At 49.1% G+C, this 27,251-nt stretch overlaps 1 protein-coding gene across 11 annotated transcripts in view; it reads left to right on the top strand.

Annotated features, from left to right (window-relative positions):
* Nucleotides 1-27,251, top strand: part of Ptpru (protein tyrosine phosphatase receptor type U) — a 78,324-nt gene that overhangs the window by 36,303 nt on the left and 14,770 nt on the right. For 3 of the 11 annotated variants that reach the window (XM_021263229.2, XM_087215433.1, XM_021263232.2), the window contains exons 9-21: nt 3,443-3,552; nt 3,888-4,089; nt 4,456-4,558; nt 6,999-7,272; nt 7,962-7,998; nt 8,749-8,887; nt 11,960-11,989; nt 13,906-14,063; nt 19,652-19,842; nt 20,569-20,644; nt 21,030-21,106; nt 22,935-22,952; nt 27,185-27,221. In XM_021263229.2, coding sequence (XP_021118888.1) covers nt 3,443-3,552; nt 3,888-4,089; nt 4,456-4,558; nt 6,999-7,272; nt 7,962-7,998; nt 8,749-8,887; nt 11,960-11,989; nt 13,906-14,063; nt 19,652-19,842; nt 20,569-20,644; nt 21,030-21,106; nt 22,935-22,952; nt 27,185-27,221 — 1,452 coding nt within the window. The remainder of the gene's footprint in view (nt 1-3,442; nt 3,553-3,887; nt 4,090-4,455; nt 4,559-6,998; nt 7,273-7,961; nt 7,999-8,748; nt 8,888-11,959; nt 11,990-13,905; nt 14,064-19,651; nt 19,843-20,568; nt 20,645-21,029; nt 21,107-22,934; nt 22,953-27,184; nt 27,222-27,251) is intronic. The other 8 variants (XM_004850789.4, XM_087215431.1, XM_021263228.2 and 5 more) reach the window with 3 other exon arrangements.

The following is a 27,251-nucleotide window of genomic DNA, read 5'->3' as shown; positions in this document are numbered from 1 at the left end:
TCAGTTTTAGTATACTGTGTTTTACAAGGAATTTGCTTATCTAAATTGTCAGATGTCTTGACTTAAAGTTTATAATCTTATATTTATTTAATGTCTATAGGATTGATAATATCATAAACTTTCTTATTCCTGATACATTTTTAGGTTTTTTTTTTTTTTTTTGGTACCACCGATTGAACTCCGGACCTTGTGATTGTGAGGCAGGTGGCGGAACCACTGAGCTAAATCCCCGGCCCCAAGTTTTTGGTTTTTGGAGACAGGGTCTTGCTGTACAGTTCAGGCTGACCTTAAAATGACTCTGTAGGCCAATCTGGCCTTGAACTCATGGCAATCCTCCTGCCTCAGCATTCTGAGTGCTGGGATTACAGGTGTGCACCACCAGACCTGGTTTTCTGATATTGTTAATTTATATTTCTCTCTTTTTTCTTATTTATGCTTTCTAGAGGTATATAAATTTTACTAATTTTTCCAAAGAGCCAACTTTGAGCTTTCTTGATTTTCTTTATTGTACATTTACTTTCTTTTCTTTATTTCCTTTTAATATTATCTTTGGATTTGATTTGCTATTCTTTTAGGATTTTGAGATGGGAGCTCTTTAGATCATTAATTTGAAGGCTTCATTTCTAATACATACATTTGAAGCTATGAATTTAAGCCTTGCTTTAACTTCATTTTATAAGCTTTTTTGTGGTACTGGAGATCGAACCCAGGGCTCATACATGCTAAGCAGGAGTATAGCCCTGCACCAATACACCTGGGGCTGTTAAGTTTTGATATAGCCTATCTTCATTACCGTTCAGTTTAAATATTTCATAATTTCTGTTACAATTTCTTCGACTCAAGAGTCATTTAGAATCATGGTGCTTAGTTTTGAAGTAATTAGAATTTCTAATTATCTTTTTGTTATTGATTTCTAGCTTAATCCCACTGTGGTCAGAGTATATTCTCTAAATTCAGTCCTTTGAGATTTGATCCTTGCTTTGTGGCCCAGCATGTGGTTAAATTTTGGTAAATATTCCATGTATACTTGAAAAAATTACATTCTGTCATTGTCGGGTACGGTGTTCTATGTGTCCAAGTAGTACTTACTAAGAATTTACTAAATGGCAGACAATATTCTGAATGCTTTTTATATATTAATGTGTATAATCCCTGTGATAACCCTATGTGGTAGAATACTATTTCTATCCCCATTTTACAGGTGAGGTCAGATACTTGTACTTGGTTGATAGGTAATGGAGCTGGGTTTCAAATATGGCTACTACCTTGTGTCATCATTGTAGTTTTTTATTTTTTGGATACTGGATGTATGAACTCGCACATGCTATGTGCATACTCTACCACTGAGCTACACCCCTACTCCCCAGAGTTATCATTATAAGTCACACATAATGACATCTCAGGTCCAAAGCCTTCCCTAGATTCCTGCCAGTCTCCAGGTCCCCTTAGGCTCCTTGCTTTGCAGTTTGTGTTGCTGCCCACACATGCAGTTTTCTGTTTTGCACAGCATTGAACCAGATGCAAAATTCAGTTTCTTCCTTGGTCTTCAGAAAACCCCACTCACCCAAGGCAGGGGATGTGTCTGCTGCTGAGGATTTGCTTGGAGTGGGAGTAAGTTCTTTTTTTTTTTTTTGGTACCGGAGATCGGACTCGGGTCCTTGCACTTGCGTAGCAGGTGACGAAACCACTGAGCTAAATCCCTGGCCCCGGGAGTAAGTTCTGAGGGGATTACCCTGAAACGTTACAGAGAGCCTCAGGTGGAACAATAGACTGCTGTTGTCATGCCCGAACCTGACCCCCTCCATGTTGTTGCGGCCACTTCACCCCAGCCTGGCCAGGTCTCGCTTGGTAGTTGGTCTTTTTTTTTTCTCTTCTCCCCCACTCAAATAACTGCTTATTATTTAATATTTAAAAAAAATCATTGAAGTATGACTTACAAGAAATATTCCTATCTTAAGGGGTCAGCTCAATGAATTTCAGACGGGACACTTCAGAACCCATACACAGACCAGGAAAACATTACCATCATCCCTGGAGCCCACTCTGTGCTCCCTCCTGCTCCCTACTCCTGGCCATTAGCCCCCTCAACGTTAACCTTTATCCTGACTCTTAATCACAGATTAATTTTTCCTTGGTTTTGGACCTTGTATAAACAGAGTCATACGTGAATATTCTTTTGATGCCTGGATTTCTTTTTTCCCCTTTATGCTTGAGAGACTGGGCTACATAGTCCTAGTGAATTCCTGCTTACTGCTGTATATTTCATTATGGTAATGATAGACCACATTTATTTATCTATCTTATTTACTATTGTTGGGTATTTGGGTTGTTTCCAGTTTTTGACTATTTTGAATAGTGATGCAAATAAAATCCTTGTAGATTCTTTTTGGTATAAACACACATTTTGGGGGGGGTGGGTACCGGGGATCGAACTTGGGACCTTGCACTTGCGAGGCAGGCGGCGGAACCACTGAGCTAAATCCCCAGCCCTGAAGTACACATTTTTGATGGGCTTATGCCTAAGTGTAGAACAGCCAGGTTTTAAGGTATTTTTTTATTATTAGTGAATCTAGCCAGACAATTTCCAAAGTAGTTGTACCAGTTTACACTCCACTAGCCATGTGTGAAAATTGTGGTTGCTTTGTGTCCTCACCAACACTAGGAATTGTCTTTTTCATTTTACCATTGGGGTGGGTGGTTAGTGGCCTTGTGAACTGTTTAACACAGAGCAGCTCAGCTAGCATCGATTGCTATGTAGGCTTTTACTCTCTCTGCCTGAGGACTTCAGGTTCCCTGCAATGGTTTATCAAGGTGTTTTCCCAGCTGGAGACTGTTTTCTTCCTAGATAAGATTCCTATGCCAGCTCTTCAAAGAGTATATATTAAAGCAAAAACCAAACAATGCCTAAAAGTGTTTATGCTAAAATTTTGGTGGTATTTATGTTTGGATGATGCCATTATAGGTGCCATTAATTTTCTTTATGCTCAGATTTTCTGCATCCAATGTACAATTTATGTAATTAGATATTTTTACGCAAGAAAACATCTCCACCCATAATCCTAATAACGTAATGCAATTGCTGTTTTCATTTCTCTGGTTAAGCATCTGTGCTTTTTGAAAAATACCCAACTGGGGCCAAAGTAGGAGCCTTAAAACCTTCCTCTTAGTTGAAGGTGACCTGCACAGCAGTGAAAATGGCAGCTGTCCTTTGGAGTACTCAGTAATAAGCGAACCTTAGGGAATTGCAGCTGCTTGAGGCTTCATATACATCGTATTATTTAGTTCCAGTTGGGGAGGGGTACATCATCCCCACTTCATAGATGAGGAAACCAAAGTTCCCAGAGGTTGAGTAGTCCAAGCGAACTAGTTAGGAAGAGGAGGCAAGGCCAGTATTTGGAGCCAAAGCCTGCTTTCCCTCCCCGCTTGCCCCTTCCTTTTACAGTGCCTGGTGGGATTGCAGCTGAGTCCTTGACCTTCACACCACTGGAGGATATGATCTTCCTCAAATGGGAGGAGCCCCAGGAGCCTAATGGCCTCATCACCCAGTACGAGGTGAATGGGGGCTCTGGGTAGGAGGTGGGAGGATGAGCACCTTTCCCTTGCTATGGTGGTGTGGAGAGGGAGGGACAGGAGGGCAGAGGTGGACAGATGTTTCTTTCAACTGTGGCCAGGGTCTGTGCACTGTGCATTCTGGGGAGAGGGGTCTGAGGGCAGGAAGGAGACGTGAAGATTCCCAGAAGCCTGGCCCAAGGGGCACCCACAGTCCTGCAGAGTCTGTCCCTTTGCCCAGCCAGATCCCTAGCTCCCCTGGAACATGGTGGGTGGGAGGCTGCTGCAGTGATCCTCTCCCCATCCTGTGCCCACCTTCCTGCCCATCCTGCCCCCAGATCAGCTACCAGAGCATTGAATCGTCAGACCCAGCGGTGAACGTGCCGGGCCCGAGGCGTACCATCTCCAAGCTCCGAAACGAGACCTACCATGTCTTCTCCAACCTGCACCCAGGCACCACCTACCTGTTCTCCGTGCGAGCCCGCACAGGCAAAGGCTTCGGCCAGGCAGCACTCACCGAGATCACCACCAACATCTCAGGTGAACCTCGCTTGACCCCAGCCTGACCTCTTTTGGAGGTGGCTCAGAGTCCCAGGATTCCATGGGTAGAGGGATGGGTGCATCCTGGGGTGGTTACAGAGGACCCCTGCTGAGATAAGGGTGTTATTTAGGGGTTGAAGTCAGGGGCCAGGGAGAATTCAGTCAGTGGGGTTGGGAAACTATGGTTGATAGAATCAGAGGGTTGAGGTCAGGGGTTGGTGCCCAAGGTCAGGAACTGGGGAAGCGCAGGTCAGAGGGAACAAGAGTCTGAGACTACATGGAAAGAGATCTGAAGGCAGAGGTCAATAGTGGCTTTCCTGATCCAGTGGCCAGGCTCCATGCTTGTGTCCCTGTTCCCTTCCCCAGCTCCGAGCTTTGATTATGCCGACATGCCGTCGCCCCTGGGCGAGTCTGAGAACACCATCACCGTGCTGCTGAGGCCGGCACAGGGCCGAGGTGCACCCATCAGGTGGGGAAGCCTGTGAGGGGGGAATGGGAGGCCAGGACCCCGGGGGGAGAGGCCCCTCCCCTGGCCTGGAACCCCCACCTTGCTGGCTCCTTTGTTCTGCCTTAGTCTCCCACTTGGGGCTCAGAGTGGAGGAGGACATTCTGTGATCCTAGGCAGGTGGAAAGCCTGCAGTCATCCCTTCTGTGGCAATGGATCTGTCCCCTCTGGTAGTGACCGTGCCTGTCCTAGAGAAGGGGTTGTCCTGGCCTCTCCAGGGGCCCTTCCCTTAGACACCTTGGAGAAGCAAAACTCTGGGGGCCTTATACCTTCCAGCTCTGTCCTTGGGGACACAAGGATGAGCTTTCTAGAGGGCTAACGCAGCTGTCAGATAGGGCCTCCCTCTGGGTAGGCTGAGAACTTGGCCTCTCTGCTTCCTTCTCTTGGGAGGAAGCTGGAGCTGCTGATGTCATCAGGCTGCCTCTGCTGATGGAAGGTGCTGGAGTGGAGGTGGGAGTGTGTGCGAGAGAGATGAGCCTGGGTTTGTCTTTGTGATAAAGATGTGTGTGTGTGTGTGTGTGCACGTATGATGTATGGCATGGAGGTGTGAGCATGTATGAAGGTATGTGTGTGAGAGGGATGTGTGCATGTGTGTGAGAGCATGGGGGTGTTTGAACTATTGTGTGTACATCCTCACTGTCAGCCACACACAGTGCTAGGGACTCTAGGTACAATCAGGAAACTGGCTCAGAGAGCCCAATAACTTGCTCCCAAGGCTGCACAGCTATAAAGGATAGGGCTGGGACATGGACAGCAGGTCTATTTGCAAACTTGTCCCTTTTCTGCAAGTCACAGAGCCTCTCTGCCACTCTAGTCTATTGCTTCCCTCTGCAGAGGTGATCCATGGGGAGAGGGTGGTGGCCTTTCGTGGGAGTGGGGTTGCTCATGGGCCCCAGGCAGACCCTGACCTCCTCACCACCTACTTCCTCTCCTCCTCACCTGTTGTATCTCCCCCCATGTTTGCCACCAAAAGTCATGTTCTTGCTGATTTCTAGACCCTCAAGGGAGACCCAGGAAAAAGTCAGGGCATTTTGCATTTTGTCAGAGTCTCGGGGCCCTTATGCAGCTGGCTCAGGGAGGAGCTGGGAAATTCTCCTTTCCTGTCCTCTTGAGGGATCCTGAGCTGGGTTGGTCAGAGATGGGGAGGTCAAGGCTGGGTGGGGGTAGAGAGGTGGGACATGGTGGCAAGGCTGAGGCATGATGGCTCTGTGACCCAGGGCATGTCCCTCACCTCTCTGAGCCTGTGTTTCCTTTTCTGCACAGTGGGGATTATTTCAGATCAAGATGGGCTTTGCTCGTGGCTAATGTTAATTGTGATTCTTTGTGGGAGTTGAGGCTGGAAGAGGCCTGACCCCAGCAGGGAAATGGAAGCCTAGAGGGGCTTGGGGTGGTGTTTGTGACAGGCTAGTGACAGGCAGTGGGCTGGTGACCAACACTCCTGACTCCTGCAACTTGGAAGCTCAACAGTAACAGCTGGAGAGCAGGGAAATGACATTTTTGTTTCCCAGAGCAAAAACTGTCAGTATGGGATGTCACACAGTGAGATACGACAGAGACTGTTGTGGGAAATATTTAAATTTGTCAGCATTCACATATTTACTCTCGGCTTTGTTTCACCGAGGATTTGGAGGCGTTCACAGCACAAGCCCTGTCAGTAAAGTGATAAAATAAACAGAATCGCAGACTTCCGGAGTTGGGAACACAAGTCACAGCAGGTGGGCTGGGCGCAGAGACAGCGATTCCGATTTGCAGACAGAGAGCCTGGCTCAGGAGCAGGATGGTACTAGGCTTGTTGTATTAGGTGTTACCATGTGACCATCTCTCTCACTAGTGACCAATTTCAGGAAGCCAAGATTCCCCAATGCACTGCACAGGGATCTTCATCCAAGTGTAGCTAATACTTTATTGGGAGGGGGTCCCAGGATGGAAGCTGGGGCTTCACACATGCTAGGGAAGTGCTCTGCACTGAGCTGCATGCCAGCCCTCAACAAACACTTTCTGAGTGAATGAATGAATCGGATCCAGCTGTGAGACCCAGGGAGGAGTCATTTGTAGCTTTAGCTTCTCAGGTCTGTGTCAACACAGGAAGAGCACTGAGGCATGCTTCCATTGAGCAGGGCCAGGGTTCCCTCAGCCTTGGTTAGTAACAGACATAGGACTGACATGCACTAACTCCTTCCTAAACTTGTCTGTTGTTTTGTGTTTATGTCCCAGGTACTCTCATTTTACAGAGGAAGAGACTGAGGCCCAGGGAGGTTAAGTGACTTGCCCAAGTAGTAAGGGGCAGAGTTAAGATTAGTCCCCAGGTGGGCCTGACCCCAAAGACCTATTCCCTCTGCTACCAGACAGCTCACCTGGTCTTGAGCCTGCTGTGATTACTTTTGTTGTCCCCCTCCCTGTCCAGTGTGTACCAGGTGATTGTGGAGGAAGAACGGCCAAGGAGGTTGCGGCGGGAGCCAGGTGGCCAGGACTGCTTCCCAGTGCCTCTGACCTTCGAGGTGGCACTAGCTCGTGGCCTAGTGCACTACTTTGGGGCTGAACTGGTGGCCAGCAGCCTGCCTGAGGCCATGCCCTTCACGGTGGGTGACAACCAGACATATCGTGGCTTCTGGAACCCACCACTTGAGCCCAGGAAGTCCTATCTCATCTACTTCCAGGCAGCAAGCCATCTGAAAGGGGTGAGGGACGGGCCAGGGTAGTGGTGAAGGAGGTTGGGATGGGGATACCTTGGAGCACCCTTACCAGAGAGGCTTGATACTCTGCCCCTTCCTCTTCCTATAGCCTCTCCTTTCTCCCTTGAAATCTTCCCTCCCAGCCCCTTCCCACAGAGCAGTGTCCCCTTCTGGAAGCTTCTTTCCCATACTCCTTTCTCTCCAGGTTCTCAGCCTATTCATTGCTCCTTCCCAAGGCCCTGCCTTCTGTTTCAGGACCCTCTTCCTGGAGGAACCCATCTCAGGTTCCTGCTTTCACATTTTGAGGCCTAGGCCATGTCTCCTTCTTAGTCCCTGCCTCCTCTCGAGGCGCTACCCTCTTCTGCAGTTTCCTCCCTCTACAGATTGTTCCTCCCCTGTCTTCTTACCAGACCTTTGGACTTAGACCCCACCCTCATTTCTGAGGTCCTGTCCCATTTCCCAGGCTGTTTCTCTGTTGCCTGTATCTCATCTTTTCTTAAGGCTCTGCCCTATTTTTCAGGCCCTTCCCATCTGTACCCCGCATTCCCACTCCTAGGCCTTCCTGCTGGGTGGACTGTCTTTAGTTATAATTTACACCAGACAAGGCCTGATCAGGTCCCAGAAACCCTGTTTCCTGCCCTGGGGAGGATGTGATGGGCCTTCCCTGGTGCTGAGCCTCTCGTCTCTGCTTCTAGGAGACCCGGCTGAATTGCATTCGAATTGCCAGGAAAGGTGAGTCCTGCTGGATTCCTTCTCCCCTGAGGACCTAGGGCTGTGGGAGCACATGTAGCAGGGGACAGGCCTGGAACACACAGGGCTTGGTTTCTTGGCTCCCTTGTGCCTCACCTCAAGAGCCCGTTCCCCCAGGCTGGAAGGGGCTCTGGTAGGCCCCTGGGACAGGCCTGTGGAGAGGGAGCCATTATGTTGGGCATTGAAGGTGATGGTTACTAGGCATTGGTTCTGGTATCTGTGATAGGAGAGAGCTGGGAACAGTGTGGAGCCTGTGGTATAGGGATTATCCCTCTTTTAGACAGGAAATGTGTTTGGTTACCATTCTGTGATGCCTGAATCATAAATTCTTTCCTCTGTCACCTTGAAGGAGGGCAAGAAGGTGAGTCTGAAGGCCCCAGGTGTCCTCCATCCCCATGTGTGGAAACTTTACTGGGAGGGCGTACTGGGGATTGAACCTAGGGCTTCATACATGCTAGGCAAGCACTCTAACACTGAGCTGCACCCCAGGCCTCAACAAACACTATCTGAGTGAATGATGTGGAGCATTTGAGGAAAGAGGCTACTCCTGATTCTGGGAGGTGAAGACTGAACTGGAATGCAGAAGGCAGAAGGGATGGGGAGGGATAGATCTGATTCAAAGGCAGGACAGGGCTTGGGAGGCTGGGCCATGGTGAGTGTCTGTGCTGCTGAGTCTGTTTCTTGGGTGCAGGTAGGGCTGGATGATTTCTCTCTCCACTTTGTTCTCCCCAGCTGCCTGCAAGGAAAGCAAGAGGCCCCTAGAGGTGTCCCAGAAATCAGAGGAGATGGGGCTCATCCTGGGCATCTGTGCAGGGGGACTTGCGGTCCTTATCCTGCTCCTGGGGGCCATCATTGTCATCATTCGAAAGGGGTGAGTGAGGCCTGTGCCCTAGTCCACCGATGACTTCTAGCCCAGTGGACACAGAAGTGCGGTTGGTGACTGGTAGGGCAGCTGCCTGCTGGGTATGTGGAGGGCCGACAGCCTGGGCATTGGGCCTGTGGAGGCACCCATGTTGGGCGGTAGGAAGCCAGAGACTCAGCGAATGAAGCTGCCCTGGAGCAGCATGGCTGGAGTGCAGGTCTGGCTGCCAGGTGCTGCTTACTGTCCAGCAAAGGTGCTTGGTGTCTGGTGCCCTACCAAGAAGCTGTGCTGAAAGTGGGCCCTGCTCCCCTGTGCCTGTGGGGGCTGTTCCAGTAGGGAAGATGTGGAGCTGACCTGACTTTGAACCCTCAGTTCCCTGCAGATTTCCAGCCCATTTGTCTGCCCTGAACATGTGATTGTGTAGTTGATCTCACCAGGGGCATGCTGCTCACTGCCCTTCTCACCAACGGCCCTGAGCCATGGCTCTGCCGGTCCCCCCAACCTCCTCAGCTTGCCCTGGACCCTGCTGCTGTGGATCACTGGGGAGTCCTCTTGGGGTCTGTGGCTGAGAGGGACCCCTCTTCCCCCTCAGGGTCCCCAGGTGTCAAAGGTGCAGCCTCATCGTCATGTTAGGTGTTTCTTAGTGCACTGTGCCAAGGACAGCCTGAATCCTAGCAGAACTTAGAATCTTAGAGTTTAGGAAACCTAGGATTTAGGATTCTAGGAATCCCAGAATTTAGAATTGTACAGGCTCAGAGCCCCAGAATGAGAGAGCTGTGGGGTAGTTTAAGGACACCTAATCCAGTGGTTTTGAATCTTTTTAAAGCAACAGAACCTGTCTTCAAAATAAAACAAAACAAAACCCTGTGCTGGGAGCCCAGTACATGAAGCGATGGTAGGCTGAGCAGCAGCTCTGGTTGGAGGCGGGTTGAGGGCTCTTGACCCCACCCTTTACCTCATTCCCTTCCCGGCGGCCCGGAACACTGTGGTCTGAGCACCTTAATTGAGGTATAGGGCTGGTGAGCCCCAGAGGGGGTAGCAGGCCTATCTAAGGTCATGCAGGGAGCCAGAGGCAGAGCCAGCTTCATCGTCTCTCCCCTCCTGGGTTCTGGCTTCCTTTGCTCCTGCTGCTGCCAGGCTGGGCACACATGGGTGAGTTGGCACTGCTTCCCTAGGCTGCCAGGAGCAGATAAGTAGGATCCAGGGAGATGACAGAAAGCTGGCAAGGGCCACCTTGTGAGAGGCCAGGCACCAGCAGGAGAGGGAGTCTGGGGGTGGATGTGCCAGTGGAGTGGGGGTGATGGGGATGGCCTATCTAGAGGCTGAGGCTCCAGTTTTTCCCTTCCCTGTACAGCTTCATGAGACAAAATGTTCTAAATTATCATTTAATGAGTAATTACTATGTGCTAGGAGCCTTTGCACACACCATCCATTAGTATGTTAGCTGTGAGCACCTATAACATGCTAGGCACTGCTTTGCAATACATCAGAGAACACTTCCTTCTTGGATCCTGGCAAATGAAGCAGATCTGACTCTTTTTTAACTGATGAAGGAACTGTAGTTAAAGCAGTTTTCCCATGTCACTCGTCTCCGTGGCAGTGCTTGATTTGAACTCAGGCCTGACTTTAAGTCTCACAGTAGGCAACCTGCACCTGGCAAGGCCCTGTACTTCTTCCCAGCAGGGAGCCTGGGAGGTGACTACTGTAAGTGGGGTAGGGTGGGGAGGGAGAGGGCTGTGTGTGTGGGGATGCTGTTAGGGGAATGCAGGTGAAATGTATCCTCAAAGAGCGAGGATTGTCTTGTGGGGGGCCCATCACTGAAGCAGGGAAAGCATTTGGCCAGGAGAGGGGGTTAGGGGTGCTGTCAGAGCCTCAGGAGACCCTTCATTATGTAGTTGCTACCCAGAAGCCTTGAGTACCCTCTGCACCCTGCCCTGTGCTGCATCTCCTATTTCCATTAAAAGCCTCTCAGTCCTATTCTAGCACTTCACTCTATCCCTTATCCTACCTTGGCCTTCAAGGGCCACTGAGTTTCATAAGGTGCCCCCAGTTTGCATTGTGGGGTGTTGTGGAACAAAGCAGTTCTGGAAGGGATGGGGTGGCAGATTGGTTTGGGGTGTAGGTGTAGGATATTGTTTAGGAGGTCAGTCATGCCCACCCCTGGGCACTGATGGGACTGATGGAGCCTTGGGAGGGAGTACAAAGGAGGCTTGGGGCCAGGGTCCGAGGCTAGGTGTCTTGAGTCCTGAGGCCTGCTCTGGACTCTGTCCTGACTCCCTGTAACTCAGCGTCCCCATCTTTGAAATGGGTTCAGCCCTACTCTGGCTTCTCCCTGTGGGTGTGCTGCAGTGATGTGAGGTTTTACATGCAGAGGTTCCTTAGTGGCCCCCACACCCAGGAGCAGTTGAGGCAGGAGATGAGTTGTCCCTGGTTGTCCAGCTGGACCTGCTTCATCCTGCCCCCTCTCAGCTCAGGTATACACAGAGGGCTGCCTGCTCAGGAGCAGAGCGACCTGTGGCTGTGAGCTTGTGGGTGGGGGCCATCTGCAAGAATGAGAAGACTCCCAGGTGTGTGGAGTGGAGGGACCTCTGCATGTGTGTGGGAGCATCTGTATGTGTTTCTAAATATATGTCCATGTGACTGTGTTGCTGTTTGGATACACGCGCATGTGTGTGTCTGCATGCATTTGAGTGCATATGAGTACATGGCAGTGTGTATGTTTCGTGTATGAGTGTATATATGTGTGTGAATCTATATGAGTGTGTCTGTTCATGTGTGTGTATTTCTCTGTGTATGCATATGTGTATGACTGTGACAGCTACACAATCCCTAGGCCCTTTGCCCACCTTTGCATTCCAGCAGTAGGCTCCACGGAGGTTCTGGAAGGGCCTCTGGTCCTGGTTCTCAACACCTAAGCCCAGCCAGCCCCCGGGTCAGGGAAGGCACTGTGACTTGTTCAGTCCCTGGCCAGTCCCCTCCTCGGCTCAGGAAGCTGCAGGTCTTCCCTGCTGGCTGGTGTATTTCACCCACCTTGCTGGGAGGCCACAGACACACTGTGCTGTTCTCTTTGCATGCTGCCAGGAGGGACCACTACGCCTACTCCTGCTACCCGTAAGTAGCGCTCCTGGCCAGAACCCCAGGGCGAAGCCCCATCCTCCTCTGGTGGGGCTCCTTCGCCCTGCTCTGGCCTAGTGTCAGCCCTTTCTCTGTGGCCACCTCTGCCTTGGGGAGCCCCTTCTCTGCTCTTTCTTCTATCCCCTCTTCCTCCTCGAGTCATGGCTATGAGCATCAATTTGGTAGTCAGCCGGCTCTGCTGATTCCCTTGGGCAAGTCATGTCCCCTTCCTGAGCCTCAATGTCCCCTCCACACTTGTCCTGGACCTGCTGCTCACATGCCAGTTTTCAGCATCATTTCTCCGAACCCAGACCTCCCTCCACTGGCACTGAGGCTCCAACTCGGCTCCTACAGAATGTACTGATGGGGTGGTTCTCCCTCCCTTGTGCCTTGTGCAGATAATTTTTGAGTCTAAATGCAGAACTTTTGAAAATGTCTGTGTTAAATTCCACCAGCCTTATCTCACTCTGAGATCATGCAGAATCCAGCAAGGTCGGGGTCCCTTCTGGCTCTGTCCCCTGTGGGTCTGGCTGGTCAGTGTTTGTGCTTCTTCCAAGGAGGCTGCAAGCCCTGGGCTGGGAACAGAGCCCTGCTGTCCACCGCGGAGACTGTCCTCTAGCCAGCATTCACTTGGGGATAGGTCCTCTTGGGCGCCATTTGTCAGTCAGCTTGGCCAGCTGTCCACTGTCCATGGTCCTCTGTCTGTCTTCCCATGGTTTGCTGGTGTCTGGCCACCCCTCCCTCTCTTTCTGTCCCCGTCTCTCTATCTCTCCTTGTTACTGTTCCTTTACTCTCACTCTCCTCATCCTCTTTATCCTCCCAATTCTCTTTTTACCTCAAAGTAGTCAACTGAAGTCATAGCCACAGAGTTTTCTCCTGACCTGGCCCCAGAGAGGTCTTTGGCTCCAACCTGGACCACCGTGGGGGCGAAGCCCAAGTCTGTCCTTCCCTGCCCAAGAGAGCCCTTGATTTCAGAACTGGCTGACAGGAGTTCTTGTCCCCACTGATGGTCAATGTCCCTGAGCTCTCATACCCTGCAAGTCCTTCCTCATTCTGCCCACACCTGCACAGGGTAGGGCCGAGCAGGTGAGCAGCTCTTTGCTTTAGAGCCTTCCCTGTGGTCGGGCCACTGGGGCACTGTTCAGCCTCTACAGGGGTCCCCAACTCATTTTCTTTGCCCATTTTTTGACCCCTTGATCATGGAACTGTGTGCCCTGCCTGCTCCCCTCTGCCCTCCCTCCCATTGTCCTGCACATTCCTCAGGAGTCAGAGGAGAGAAGCCAGGCCTGAGGGAGGGCGGTTCACACTTCCTGTCTGCTCTTAGCAGCAGGCTGGGCAGGTGGGCAGTGGGGAGTAAAGATCTGCATTACTTGGCAAGTCTGGGATGGTCTACGTGGGGCCATCCCAGGGGTCCTGGGTGAAATGAGAGCCAAGGCTGGAGTTTACTGTATTCTGGGAGACTCCCTAGCCACTGAGCAGCCTCTTACCTGCCAGAGGGCCTGATGCCCACTGCAGGACAGAAAGGAGTTCCCAGGGCAGGTCTCTGTGAGGGGTGAGGCGTGCCGGGCCTGGAGTCTGGCCAGCATTCCTCCTTGTTTTGGTGTAGTGTCTGCCTGCTGTGACAGCAAATTAGGCACAGAGAGAATTTTATCCTCATTTCCTGAGACCTTGGAACTGAGACCTTGGAGCTAATAGGATTAGGAAAAGGCCCCAGTCCAAGGCTGCCACTACCAGCCATTTGGGGGTGAGTAGGGGCAGCAGCTTGGGGAGTGAAGGATGGAGGTAGAGCCATCTTCACATCTTCACATGCTTCTAGGACAGCTGCCTGGCCCTGAGGCACCTTCTCTCCCACCTCTGAGTGCTCTCCAGCCCTGCACAGTGCCTGTGTCTCTCATCACGCCCTCCCCCTGCAGGAAGCCTGTGAACATGGCTAAGGCCACTGTCAACTACCGCCAGGAGAAGACACACATGATGAGTGCTGTAGACCGGAGCTTCACAGACCAGAGCACTCTGCAGGAGGATGAGCGGCTGGGCCTGTCCTTCATGGATGCACCAGGCTACAGCCCCAGGGGTGAGTTCTGGCTCCATGATCCTTCCCAGGCCTTGGGGCTCCCCACCTGAGCCAACAGGATCAAGTCCCTCTGGGGCTCACTCCATATTGGATGAGTTCAGGTATACCCAAACCAAAAGCATCTGTTATGCTCCTAACCAAAGCATCTATTATGCTCCTGCTGTGTATCAGCACCACAAGGAGAATGAGAGAAACCACCCAGGAGTGTTGGCATTGTGTGCTAGGAGAGCTGGTGAGGAATTCTGCTAATGCAACAGGGATGCAAGATTGCATGTGACATTTGTCACGAGGAGGTGCTGCTCTTGGATCAGAAGAGATCAGAACAGCCCCACCACTAATTGAGCACCTGCTGTGTGAGAGGAAGGAATCCAGTGGCTGTGAGGGACCGGCCTGGCTTCACAAAGACTTGCGCTGGTCTCTTTCAGTTGTGTGACCTGGGGCAAGTTGCCTGACACTCTGGATGTCTGTTTCCTCTATTTAAATTGGGAATAAAGGTCATCTCTGCTGGTTAACAAAGTTCCCTTCAGGGCTGACAAGAAGCCTAAATGAGATAATGTAAATCATGTAGTGTTGTGTTTAGATTTACAGAGCAGAGTGAATCAGCTGTTATGCACTAGAAGTGTGTCATCAATTTTTTCATCCTACATGTTTTTATTCTAGTCTTGATGAGTATAGAAGAAAATGTGATATTTATGAAAATCATAAAGTCATAACAATACAACAAATGTGTGTTAGAACATTGGCTGGGTTCTCCCCAATTGTATCCTCTACCTCCCTCTTAGACAGTTATATTCCCCCAAATAGCATTTATAATTTTCTTGCCTTTTGGGGGTAGTTTTCCCATGTGTGCACTTTTTTCCCCAAAGAACGCATTATGTAGTTTCACCTGTTTTCAAGCTTTATAACATACTCCATTTTTCAACTCAACATCATGTTTCTAAGGGGCCGGGGATTTAGCTCAGTGGCACCGTGCCTGCCTTGCAAAAGCAAGGTCCTGAGTTTGATCCCTTGTACTGAAAACAAACAAACAAACATCATGTTTCTCTGTATTTGCCCCTGTGGATATTTTGCTGTAGTCTATTGATTTTTCTGTGATGTCTACTTTTCCACTGCATGACTGTATCACAGTCATGATTTTCCATTCTGCCATCTGGGACTATGGTATCTGGTTGGTTTCTGGTTATCATAAACGAGGCTGCTGGGAGCATTCTTATGTGAATCTGTAGATGCCCATGCTGTGGGTTTCTGGAAGTAGAGTTGCTGGAACATGGATAACATGCTTCTTTAATTTAGCAAGATGGTGCTAAGTTGTTTTCCAAAGTGGTTTTGCCTGTTTTCACTCCTAGCAGCAGTGTGTAAGACTTTGTTGCTCTGCATCATGATCAAAACTTGGCAGCCATCTACCCTTTGCCAAAGTGGTTTGTATAAAATGGTAATTCCCTACAGGCTTAATTTGCATATCTCTGATTACTAATGAGGTTGAATACATTTTCAAGTCATTATTGGCCATTCAGGTCTCTTCTTCCATGAAATGCCTGTTCATGTCTTTCACCTAATTTTCTTTTGGGTTTTTTTGTTGCTTTCTTAGTAGTTTTTAGGAGTTCTTTATATATTTAGGATAATGATCATTTGCCACATATGAATTGCAAATATCTTCCCCAATTCGTGGCTCATCTTTCTGGATTATTTATAGTGTCTTTAGATGAACAGAAAGTTTTTATTTTAATGTAGTCAAAGTTATCAGTCTTTTTCTTTACAGTATCTACTTTTTATGCTTTCTTTAAAGAATTTCTTCCTTACCTAAGGTCATATTTTTTACTTTTCTCCTCAAACTTTTACTATTTTGTATTTCACATTTAAATTTTTATCCACCTGGAGTTAATTATTGTGTATGGTTTGACTTAAAGATGTTCTTTTTGTCCATAGGGTTAATCAACTGTCCCAGCATCACTTCTTATGGTTTGTACTTTCACTACCAATTTTCAGTGCCACCCTTGCTGTATGTCACATTTCCATGTATATGTGGGTTGGTTTTTGGCTCCCTGTTCTCTTTCTTTGCTTAATTTGGTGATTCCTGTGTCAAAATTGCACTGTCTAGTTTTGTTTCATTTCATCTGAAATGTTAAGCTTTCCCAACTTTGTTCTTTGTCAAGAGTATCTTTACTATTTTGTCTTCATTCTCTTTCTTATAAATTTCAGTGTCATTTTTTTTGAAGTTTCTTGAAAAACCTTGGACGGATTTGTATTGAATCTATAGATCAATTTGGGTGGAACTGACATCTTACCAAATCATCTTTCCATCCATGAACATGATATATATCACCTCATTTATTTGGGTCTTGACTGGTTTTCAGTAATTTTCTCCATAAAATCCTGTACATCTTTTGTTAGAGACCAGGTCCACACTTAATTATTTAATTTTTGGTGCGCTCAATCACTGAGTTTCACCCTTAGCCACAAGTCACTTTTTTTTTAACTTCTATTGCAAATGATTCACTTTTAAATATTACCAATTTTGTATATAGAGAAATGTGTTTTTTTTTGGTATGTATATTGATCTTATATTCATACTTGATAAACTTTCTTACAAATTCTAGCTTATTTACAAGATCTTTCAGATTTTCCAACTACAATGAAAGGATCTACAAAAACTAGCAGTTCTGTTTCTCCTTTCCCATTTTTAAAATCCCTTTTCCCTGTTGTTTTCTGAACAGTGCTGGCTGGAACTTCCAGGACTGTGTTAAATAAAAGTAGGTATAGCAAAATCTTTGTCTTATTTTCCTTACTTTATAAGGAATGCTTCTAACATTTAAATGCTGAGAATAAAGTTTGCTGGGTATTTTTTGGTAGAAATGTTTTATCAGATTAGCAAGTTCCCTTCAGTTTTTAGTTTGCCAAGAAGTTTTATTTTAAATAGGCACTGGATGGATCCTCTCTTCGAGATGAGGAAACTGAGACCCAGAGAGGTTAAGGAACTTGAGTTAGAATTCGAATTTAGATCTTTCTGACTCCAAACCCAGTATTTTTTGTGCTTAGCCTTCCTTATAAAACCCCACAAGCCTCCCCTCACCATCCCCAGTGGTTGCTCACAGATGTTCTCTATTTATGTTGGTGCTGGGAAGCGCCTGGGAGAACCAATAGGTGTTGATCTTGAAACCAAGGTCTGGCTTTCACTTTCCTTCCTTCTTCCCAGGGGCTACCAGCTGTGGAAAATGTGGTCCTTTGGGTTGAAGGATGGTGTAGGGTAGGAATTGTGTCTCAAATGCCATAGGGAAATTCACGGGCAAAGAGAGTAGGAACTGTCTTGGCTGGGCCCAGGAAAGAGGGTTCTCTTGGGAACATCATTGTACATGGCCTTGTCCTTTTCCGGTGGTCTTATTTATAGAATGTCTTATGTTGTTCTTGAACTGCCTGGACTTGGCTCTGGCTTCCCATCAACGTCTCAACCAGGGTGATCTTTTGCTGGTCCTAGGCCATCGTGAGCCCATTGTGCGCCTGCTTGTGGGGCTTGTCAGGGATGTTGGCCTTTCAGGGTTTCGGGGATGCATTGTTTCCCTGCCTCCCTCATTTGCTCTTTTTTTTTTTTTATTGAATTCTTTTATTGGTACATTGCAGGTATACAACACAATTACATTTCTCATTGGGAATTGTACCTTTACATAATGCATCTTGGTTCTTATTTTTTCCCCATTCCTAGCCCTCCCTTCACTCCCTCCACCCTTCCCTATTTACAGAGACTTTATTTCCATTTTTTCCATTTCTCATCATTTTTCCTTTCCCTTCTTTCCTTTCCCCTGCCCCTCCCACTACCCCTACCCCTTTGGACCTTTTCTTCCTATTTTGCATTATCGATTATTCATTCTAATCATTGGCACATTTTAGGTATACAATATAATGACATTCATCATTGGAAATTTGCACCTTTACATAATCTCTCTTGGTTCTCATTTTTCACCATTGCCCAGCCCTCCCTTCAACCCCTCCTCATTTGCTCTTTATCCATCTGGAGACCTCTTTGTTGGCTCAGTTCCCACAAAGAGCACCAGAGTCCTCTGTCTCACTGAGTCCCCGAGTTCTCTGAGCCAGCAGAAATCCTTCTTGAAATTTTGTGTTTGTTGTGGATGCTCCTTGTAATTGACTTTTCAGGTGCTGGACCAAGATCTTACAATGGAGTAGGACCAAGACTCTTAGCAGACAGCTGCCTTGGTTTGCTGGGCCTTAAGGGCGTCTTTCTTTTCTTGAGGATGACTAATAATGTCAACATCTGCCCTGTGCAGGTGCTCACTGTGTGCCAGGCACTGTGCTGGGTGCCTTACATGTGCATATTTAATGTTTACATCGGTATATATTGGGTAGTAACCATTTTTATCTTCATTTGACATGGGAAAGCAGAAGTTTAGAGAGGGTAAGTAACATCCCCAAAGTCACATGCAAAACTGGGATTTGATCTGAGTTCTGTTCAACTCTGCAGCCTGTCTCAGTCTCCACATTATACAGTGTTCCCTTGAGGATATTTCAGGAAACAAACAGAAAGAGCTCTCCATGGTGAAAGAGGCTTATTGAAGCATTGCTATTTCCATTCATCTCTTGGAGATTTGAAATGCACTCAAATATCTCGGAAGCCTTGAGAGGTCTTATAGGGAAGAGACCTATTTATTTTTGTTTATGCCAGAATTTCACAGACTCCTTCCAAACATAGAGCCACTCCTCATCCTCCTTCTTATCTTTTTAGAAGAATACTGGTTAATCATTTTGCCTGCCTAGTGTGTTCTGGAACACACATTGGCAACTATGACACGAGGCCAGTCATGCTCTTTGGACCTCAGCCTTCCCATCTGTAAAATTAAGGGTCTGGGACATCAGGCCATGATGGCAATATGAAGCTTGATACATGAGGGAAATGAGTATTGAGTGAGACAGTTGGGAGCGAGTGCCAGGGCAGAGGGACAGCAGCTGCTTTCTCAACCTCAGCCCTGACCTCCAGAGCCAGTAGCAGGGTGTCCTTGGGAATGCGGACCCGAAGAATGGGAGGATGTGGGGCTTGGAAGAGGGTACTGGGGCGTGTAGGGCACCACAGGCCGCTCAGCCCCCCTCCCCCTCTGGCCACTGCAGGGCTGACAATGGAACTGCTCACACAGAAGGAGCACTTCTATTCAGGTGCCTCCTGTCATCTGTGCAGGGGGTGGTGGCAGTGAATTTTGATTTGCTCATCTTTGAATGGGGGTAATTACTGGGAGCTGGCAGTGTGCCAGATTGTTCCCTGGAAGGGGGTGGGACAGCAGCGCTGTCAGGGCCTCTGCTGAACACTGCCCCTATGGACTGTGTGTGCAACTTCACGGGGTGGAGTGGGTTTCACTGTGGCAGGGCCACAGGGCCCTGGGGTCACCTGATCTGACCTGCTCATTTCATAGGTGGGAAACTGAGGTGCAGAGGGAAGGGATGTGCTGGACTACATGGTTCTAGTGAACATGGTGGCTGTGCTCCCTGTCTACTCCACTGTCCCGGTTCCCCCATCCTGAGCCCACCTGGGGTCCTTCAGGCTTGGGCACGGATATGTCAAGAACCCCTTTTCCTTCTTCTGGCTGCAGGAGACCAGCGCAGCGCTGGGGTCACAGAGGCCAGCAGTCTCCTGGGGGGCTCGCCGCGGCGTCCGTGTGGCCGGAAGGGCTCTCCTTATCACACGGGCCAGCTGCATCCTGCAGTCCGCGTAGCAGACCTTCTGCAGCACATCAACCAAATGAAGACGGCTGAGGGCTATGGCTTCAAGCAGGAGTATGAGGTGCACGCATGCCTGGTCCAGCCCGCCCCACCCAGGGTCCTCCTAGCTGTGTATCCTGACCTTGGCAGACCTCAGCCCAGCCCTACTTGGATCCTTACCCTGACAGCCTCCAATTCAAACTTAACTCTTTGATCTTGATTCTCACCCTCACCCTGATCTCAGACTTACCTGTTTTTTCACTGTCATCCTAGTCCTGATCTGAAATCTGATCTAACGTCTTCTCAGTCTCCATCTCTGTCCTGATCATTATCCTAATCCGGTCTCTAATTTGAACCAGATCACCAGAACTGACCTTGACCCAACTGCATCTGATGTTGAACCTGACTCACCCTAAGCTCCATTCAAACTCTGACCTGGATCTGTCCTACTCCATCTGGACAATGACACCACCCTTATCCTAATCTTACTCTGACCCTTCCCTTTTCCTTCTTCACTCAGGTCTGATTTGACCCTTATTCTGAACCTAACTCTTGTTCTAAAATGTCTGTGAGCTCTGACCCTCTCTTTCCCTCTCTTTTCATCTTCTTTCCTCCCACAGCCTTTGGTTTTGAACCTGATGCCTCACTGATACAGGGTTCACTCTCTCAGGCCCCAAGCTCAGCCCTGAACCTGACCCTTCCCATGTCCCCTCCCCTTTCCCGCCCACATCATCTCTGTTGAGAGGAAGGGGTTTCAAGAGTGATGGGATCCTCCTCCACCACTGACGACCACTCTCCCTTCTGGCAGAGCTTCTTTGAGGGCTGGGATGCCACAAAGAAGAAAGACAAGCTCGAGGGTGGCCGGCAGGGATCGATGCCTGCTTGTGAGTGCTGGGAAGGGGGCTGGGGTCCAGGGCAGAAAGAGGAAACCCAGCCCAAGGGAGCTTGGGGCCACTCTTGGAAATTGTAGTAGTATCAGTTGTCATTTATAGAGGGCCCACCATGAGGAAACTGAGGCTTGAGTAAGTCCTCTGCCCAAGCTCACATAGCTGATTCCCTGAACAGTACGTGCCCTAGGCTTCTTTGACTCCATAGCCCAGACTCTAACCCCTGTCCTGTCCTGTGTCCCATGGTGCCCAGACCCTTCTGGTTAGCCTGAGCCTCTAGCTTTCCTGGCTGCTCTACCCCTAGCCTCTAGGAAGCCTTCCCCACCTGCCCCCGCTCTATCCCCCCCGCTCCAGCCTGTGTCCACCTGCTCTGTGTTCACAGATGATCGGCACCGAGTGAAACTGCACCCGATGCTGGGAGACCCCAATGCTGACTACATTAATGCCAACTACATAGACGTGAGTGCCTTGCCCCTGTCATTTCTGCTGGCCCGGCCCTGTCTGCTCCAGGTTCACTGTCCAGTTGGAGCAGAAACCCATCAGGGAATCAATGGGGGTTCAAAATGGCCAAGTTCTGCCTGCCCCATTTCCTGCATTCTGTGCCAGGGAGCTCAGAGGAGGGGGAGGGGGAAGTGGGTGCGGCCTTCAGGGAGGCTTCCTGCAGGCTGGGGCTGGCCTGAGAGATGTGAGGTGGAAGGAGGTCAAAGGACAGACAGTGAGGCCCAGAGAGGAGGAAGGATCCCTTCTCAAGGAGGGGCCATGAGCTTGGAGGGTGGATTCTACAGCTGAAGAGGTAGAGTGGAGCGGGAGGAAGGCCTCAGACTGCAGGGTAAGGAGTTGGACTTTTTCCTAGGGGAGCTAGGGAGTTGTCAAAATGTTTTGACAGTGATCAAAGTGGTACTTTAAGCATAATGCAGCCACCCGAAGTGGTGCACACCTATAATCCCAGCACTCTGGGAGGCAGAGGATTACAAATTTGAGCCCAGTCTGGGCAATTTAGCAATTTAGTGAGACCCATCTCAAAATAAAAAAATAAAAAAGGGCTGGAGATATAGGTCAGTGCAAAGGCTCTGGGTTCGATCCCCAGTACTGCTAAGGTGTGTGTGGGGGAACATGTTTATTGAGCATATACTATGTGCCAAGCACTGTGCTAAGCACTTTATAAACAATATTGCATTTTATTTAACCCCTACAGTCACCCCATAAGGTAGTTAGTATCATGACTTCCTTTTACAGGTAAGGAAACTGGCTCAGGGAAGTGAAGCAGAGGGTGCTGGGTCACGTAGTGAACGGTAAAGAAAGGACTCAAACCTCAGCCTGTCTGTGTCTCCAGAGCCTTTGCTGCTAACCATCAGGCCATCTGACCACCTGCTGCAGTGGCAGGATTGCTGAGTTGGAGGGAGAGGCCAGAGATAGGGAGGCAGCCAGGAGACCTGGCTTGGGTGTCAAGAAGAGGTGATGGTTGAAAGGGGACAGGGAGGGCCCAGGGACTCTGGTCGGGCTCCTCCACCCCCTGTGCAAACTGAGTATGAGAGAGCATCATTTATGGCATGTATTTTGAGTGCCTGGGACCAGCAATATGGGTGTGAACAAGATAGGCATGGTCCCTGCTTTCTTTGAATACTTATATTCTATTGGGGGAGACAGGTAAACATAGATACAGGTGAAATAATTCAGAGTAGACAGGAAAGCACAGGCCAGGCAGAAGAGAGAAATGGCTTTCCCAGTGTCACACAGCCAATTGGTGGTAGAGTTAGGGGTGGCTGTGGCAGGCTGTGTGGAGGAAGCAGGGATCGAGCTTCTGTGGGTGGCTGGAGAGGAAAAGGAAGGACACCAAGGTGGGGACAGCATGAGCAAAGGCTTGAGGAGCAAGGCACTCCTGGGAGCTGAGGTGGTCAGGGACTGTGGACACCATCTCTCTTCTCCCTCTTCTGTCTTCCTCCTAGGCCAGACATGCCACCCCGTGTTTCCCAGAATCACTTGCCTTCTCCCACAGCTCCTGTCCTGTCCCTTGGCGGGGGTAAGGGCTGGGCCTGGCCTTGAAGAATTGGGCAGCTTTGGTGACAGTGGGCTTCTCCTCGGTCTTGTCAAGGTCCTAGTCGGCTTCTCTTGGGCCCTGGCAGGAACAAGTCACTCCCCTTCTCTGGCCCGGCCCAGCCCACCTGTCTCTGCCTTTCTGCTCACATTGCCCTTTCTGGCCAGTCCTGTGCCCTGTCCACCTCCATCTGCCTCTGGCCTAACATCTATCTCTTTTGCTTTGTACTGTTCCCTCACTGGAATCATTAAGATTCGGATAAATCGCCAAGTAAGTATCTCTCTCCCTTCTCCTCTTCCTCTTTTCCCTTTTCCTCCTTCCCCTCCTCCTCCCCCTGCTCCTCCTCCTTCTCCTTCTGTCTCTGTCTGAATAGCAGTATCTCAGCCTGCCTCTCCCTCCCTCCCTCCCTCCCTCCTTCCTTCCTTCCCTCCCTCCTTCTTTCCCTCCCTGCCTCCTTCCTTCCCTGACTCCTTCCCTCCCTCCCTTTCTCTCTCCAGTCTCTGCCTTCTTTCCCCACTCCTTGTGCACCCAACACCAACCGTCCATTTCAGCAGCCTGGCCAGGGGCTGCCCAGAGCTGAAGATTCGACAGTATCCCTGTTGTAAGCACCGCCCCCATCCTCCACCTCCTTGCGATGGGGCTGCCATGTTGGGTGCTTCCCTTGGCCCTGTTCTGTTCTGGATGCCACTGTCTGTCACCTTTGTCCCCCAGTAACCCTCATTACCAGTGAGCCTCACTAGCAGGACCCTTGGTGAGGATGGTGAGGGAAGCTGCCCTGAATGCCCTGTCTCTGTTTGCTTAGGGGTCAGGGTCTTCAGAGCCCTCGGTCAGTCCCCCTAAAACTAGTTTCCCTGGTGTTCAAATCCCTTCACGATCAGTTTGCTTAAAACTCAGCCCCAGCCAATTTGCCCTCAATTTAGCCTTAATTTGAATGTTTTTTTTGGGGGAACAGTTTGGATATTCACTTTTAAAAATTGTGCTATCTTTGAACCTTTCTTTTCTTTTTTTTCTTTTTTTTTTGGTACCGGGGATTGAACTTGGGACCTTGCGCTTTCGAGGCAGGCACCAGAACCACTGAGCTAAATCCCCGGCCTGAACCTTTTAAGAATTAAACAAAACCAAACCCTAATTCATGTAGTGGCTGTGATTTGATTTTTAATACATATATGTTATTTTCATAATATTTGATGAGTATGATCCTTTGCTATTTTGCGGATACTTTTTCTATTTTGCTTCCTTTTTTCCTTTAAAAATATATTTCTTGCTTTTTTTTAATCATTGCTAAAATTCTGTTTCTTATCAGACTTTCAGACAACCTGGGGAGACTAACATGTAGACTGAAAGCTCCCCATGGTCACATTTGGTAGAGAGGACCCATTATCCCAGATGTATCCCTTATTTTGAGCATAGTTACACAGTTGGTTTGTAAAGTTTTCACATTTTAAAGGATGATGAGGCTTTCAAGATGCAATGGATACGTTCATCCCTAGTGCCCCCTGTAGGTTGTGATGAATACAGGTCATTACATGTCTACGTCTCAATTTCCACGCACACCTGCTCACTCTTGAATTCCAGCCATTTGCTTCCCTGTTGTTAGCCTGTTAAAAGATATCCTTACAATGGGCTGGTGATACAGAGTGGTGGTAGAGTGCTTGCCTAGTATGTTTCATCCCTAGCACCACAAAGGAAAAAAAATACTCTTAGAAAGTTTGGCTTTAATGCTTCTTCCAGTGCCAGTTACCAGTCGTGCCACTGATTGAGCACCTGCTGTGTGCCGGGCACCCTACAGGCACCATTTCATCTTTATCACACTCCACAAGGGAGGGACCAGAGTGACTAGCATTTGACGGGTGAGAAATTGAGTCTCAGAAAAGTTAAGTGACTTGCTCAAGGGCACAACCCAGCCTTAGCACTTGGTCTTCACACTAGATGGCGGTTTTTGCCCTTTGAGGAGCATCAGGATGCCCTGGGGTTCTTGCCTACAATCCAGGTGCCCAATCTGTCCCTTGGTACTACCCGGTCTGACTCCAGGAAGGACTCAGGAGCATGTTCCTAGAACCTGCCAAGCCTTCCTGAGGTGTGAAGCCCCGTGCTTGGCAATGTTGGTCTCCACAGTGGTGAGCGCAGAGGATTACTCACCTTCCTTTAAAATCAAATCATTTTGGACTTTTATTCATGTCCTCTATGTCACATAATTGTGCAGCAACACATGTATATATTTAAAATGTTAATCTGTAGCCATTGAGGGTTGTCTGCTTAAATGCTTACTTCAGATAGGGTTGTAAGAAAAATAGGTTGTATGACCCTGGATTATACTTTCTCCAAAATGATGCCTCCAGATAACAAAACAATAGGACATTGGAATAAAGCAAAAATATTTGCGAATGGAGCCTAATTTTAGACCAGCTGGGCACCAGGCAAAGTGACCAGCCCCCTTGTCCTCCCAGTAGTGCTGGGATGGAACCCAATGCCTCATGCAGGCTAGGCAAGTGCTGTACCCCTGAGCTACACCCACAGCACAGTTGACCCATTTTTAATTGAGTTCCATTTCTCCATTATTTGCTGCCTAGTGCTTGAGTGCTGGTACTGTATTGTGGCTGAATCCCATGAGGCACCCGCTCCCAGGTGGGATTCTTAGCACACTGGTTTTACATGGGGTGACCTAGGTCCAGCTTGACTTGGCTGGGGGTGGGGATGCAGCCACCCGCAGTGCCTGTAATAGGCCCACTCTGTCCTCTACCTTATTAGTCCCCTCTGACCGGTTGCCCAGTAGCTCTGTTGAGGACTTGACACAGAGACAGTGGCTTGGAGCAACAGCAGGAAGGAATTAGGCCAGACTTGCTAGGGCTCCCAGTAGTGAAGATTGAGTGGCCTTGGAGACTTGTCATTATTAGTCACTTTGACTGTGCTTTGATCCTTTTCATGGTTGTGGCAAGAAGGTAACAATTGAATTTCTGAGCACAGGTCTTGCTGTGTCCTCATTCTGCAGAGGAAAACAGGCTTAGCAAGGCCAAGAGGCTGGCCGCTTACTCCATGTGTTTGAGGCCTGGCAGCAACAGCACTACCCCAGACAGAGCTGGTTGGAAACCAACAATCCCAGGCCTTCTGAGTCCAAATATGACTTTTGCCAAGGTGGAAGGAGATTCCTGTGCACATAAAAGGGTGAGAAGCACGCTCTCAGTGCTTGAGGTCGCACAGCTACTCCATGGGAGAGCTGTGACAGGGACCTAGGTCCATTAGATTCCAAGACTTGTATTATAATACTATAATATATCACCCCCATCCCAAGAACTCTTGACGTCGATACTATTTGAGTCTTCAGAGACATTGCCAAACCTTTAAAATGGTAGTAATAATAGCTACTATTAAGTACTGACTTTGTGCTTGACCTAGTGACTCTCAACTTATATTACTTTATTTACTCCTCACAACAGCCCTTGAGGTAAATACTATCATTATTCCACTTTATAGATGTGAAAATGGAGGCCTAGAGTGTGTTGGCTTAAGTGCACACAGCAGGAGGTGGAGCTGGGATTTGAACCCTGGAAGTCTGGCTCCAGCGCTCTTTGCGTCTGGGAAGCCCAGGGAACCAGAGGAGTTGCAGGAAGCTGAGTTGAGGGCATGACCTGAAGGCCAGGGGTGGAAGCTGGATGGTTTTCTCTTGTACTGTCCTTGTGGTACTTCTTCCCCTTTCCATGCTGCCCACTTTGATAATCTGGGTGTCTGGTGGGCCATTTGTCCCAGAAAATGAGGCCTTGTGGGGAAAACCAGGGTGGCTGTGGTCCCGGGGGCAGGGTCGGCTCCTGTCCTCAGCCTGGATGCTCTGGAGATGGAGGAGGAAGTAGCTCTTGGTCTTTGGTTTGTGCAAGATAGTGCAGGTAAAGTGCTTAGCACAGTATGTGACCGGGACAGGGTCTCAGAAAGTGCATCATCATCATCATCATTGTAATAGGTTTAAAAGATTTGAAAATTTTATCTAAGGGCTATTTGCTTCCACCTTGAAGCCTTCATCTAGGCCTCCAAGCTCTGGGTGGCTGAGGTAGTGGGGAGGGGTACTGTCCATCCTGATAGTCTTGAGAGGGCCTGGGAGAGCTGACAAGCTCTGGTTACCCTGCATCTGGGGTCCGGGTGTGTTAAGGCTTCTGGGACTCTGGGGACAGGGCAGAGTCCTCTGGGCTTTATTTGTCTCCAAACAGCACCCTTGTTATAAGCAGATAACTAACTGTCCCCTCCCCTCTCTGTGGATGGGGAGGTCCTGTAGATCCACCAGGGAGTTGTGTCCTTCCTAAGGTCACACAGCAAGACGCTGGTGTCCCAGCTGCACTTACCTCTTTCCTTGGGGACTGGGAGGACAAAGTCACCTTGGTTAGTTGGCCTAGGCACAAAGGTGGGCAATTCCTTGGAATAGGAGGGGTGCTGCTTCAAGAGAGGAGGAAAAGGGAGGGCTGAGGGAGCGAGAGGCTACTCTGGGGGCCTCACCATGCCCTCTTCTTCTGTTCTAGGGTTATCACAGATCAAATCACTTCATAGCCACTCAAGGTACCTGGCTCCTCTGCTCGGGGCACCTCC

The sequence above is a fragment of the Heterocephalus glaber genome, unplaced genomic scaffold (genome assembly GCF_053883595.1).
Source record: "Heterocephalus glaber isolate CG9 unplaced genomic scaffold, H.glaber_assembly_v1.0 deba00001452, whole genome shotgun sequence".
Classification (NCBI taxonomy): domain Eukaryota; kingdom Metazoa; phylum Chordata; class Mammalia; order Rodentia; family Bathyergidae; genus Heterocephalus; species Heterocephalus glaber.
This window is presented reverse-complemented; position numbering and strand designations above follow the sequence as displayed.